This window comes from Aptenodytes forsteri, unplaced genomic scaffold (genome assembly GCF_000699145.1).
Source record: "Aptenodytes forsteri isolate BGI_AS27 unplaced genomic scaffold, ASM69914v1 Scaffold168, whole genome shotgun sequence".
In the NCBI taxonomy this organism is placed as follows: Eukaryota; Metazoa; Chordata; class Aves; order Sphenisciformes; family Spheniscidae; genus Aptenodytes; species Aptenodytes forsteri.
In genome coordinates this window covers 244,277-244,898 of record NW_008796047.1, presented here as the reverse complement: position 1 = coordinate 244,898, position 622 = coordinate 244,277, and the positions used below count along the sequence as shown (strand labels likewise).

General features: G+C 60.8%; 1 protein-coding gene across 1 annotated transcript in view; it reads right to left on the bottom strand.

Moving 5' to 3' along the window:
• The window catches only part of PHYHIP (phytanoyl-CoA 2-hydroxylase interacting protein), a 4,645-nt gene extending 4,084 nt beyond the window's left edge, over nt 1-561 (bottom strand). The window contains exon 1 of the mRNA XM_009286177.2: nt 382-561. Within this exon, the coding sequence (XP_009284452.1) occupies nt 382-546 (165 nt within the window). The 5' untranslated portion in view covers nt 547-561. The remainder of the gene's footprint in view (nt 1-381) is intronic.
• Nucleotides 562-622: the final 61 nt, after the last annotated feature.

Sequence of the window (622 nt, the reverse complement as noted above, 5' to 3'; positions counted from 1 at the left end):
GAAGTCGGGAGACACGGGGAAAAAAAAAAATCCCACCCCTCCCCACCACCCCCCCCCTTATTATTGGGAAGGAGAAAAAAAAAAATAATGTTAAACATTAAATAGCATCACCCTGGCAACCGCGCTGCTAAAAACGTCCTGAATTAGTGACTCGCGTTCAGGGGGAGGGGAAGCGCGAGCGGTTTGCGGCTCCGCTCTCCCGCGGGGGCTTGCGGGGGTCGGTCGCACCCCAGTCCCCGTCCCGGTCCCCTCCGCCAGCCATGTCCCACAGGGGGATTTGGCCACAAGTCAGCGTGGGAGCGGGCTATAACCCTGTTTTCCTCCCACAAAACCCCCTCTCCCCTCCCCGGGCGGGGGGTCCCGCATCCCCCCCGGGCTCACCCGATGCTTGAACTTGTTGGAGTTCTTGTTCTCCTTCTTGTTGAGGTCGATGAAGTAGTGGGTGACCCTCTCCAGGTCCCCCTTCTCCATGGCCCAGGAGATGCGGAAAGAATCGCAGGTGATGTTGTTGATCTCGATATTTTTGGGGGTGGAAAGCAGCTCCATGGCCGGAGGGGCTGAGCTCCTGGGGGCAGAGCACGGGTTGGGGGGGTGCTGAGCGTGGCGGGGGCGCCCGCTGCCC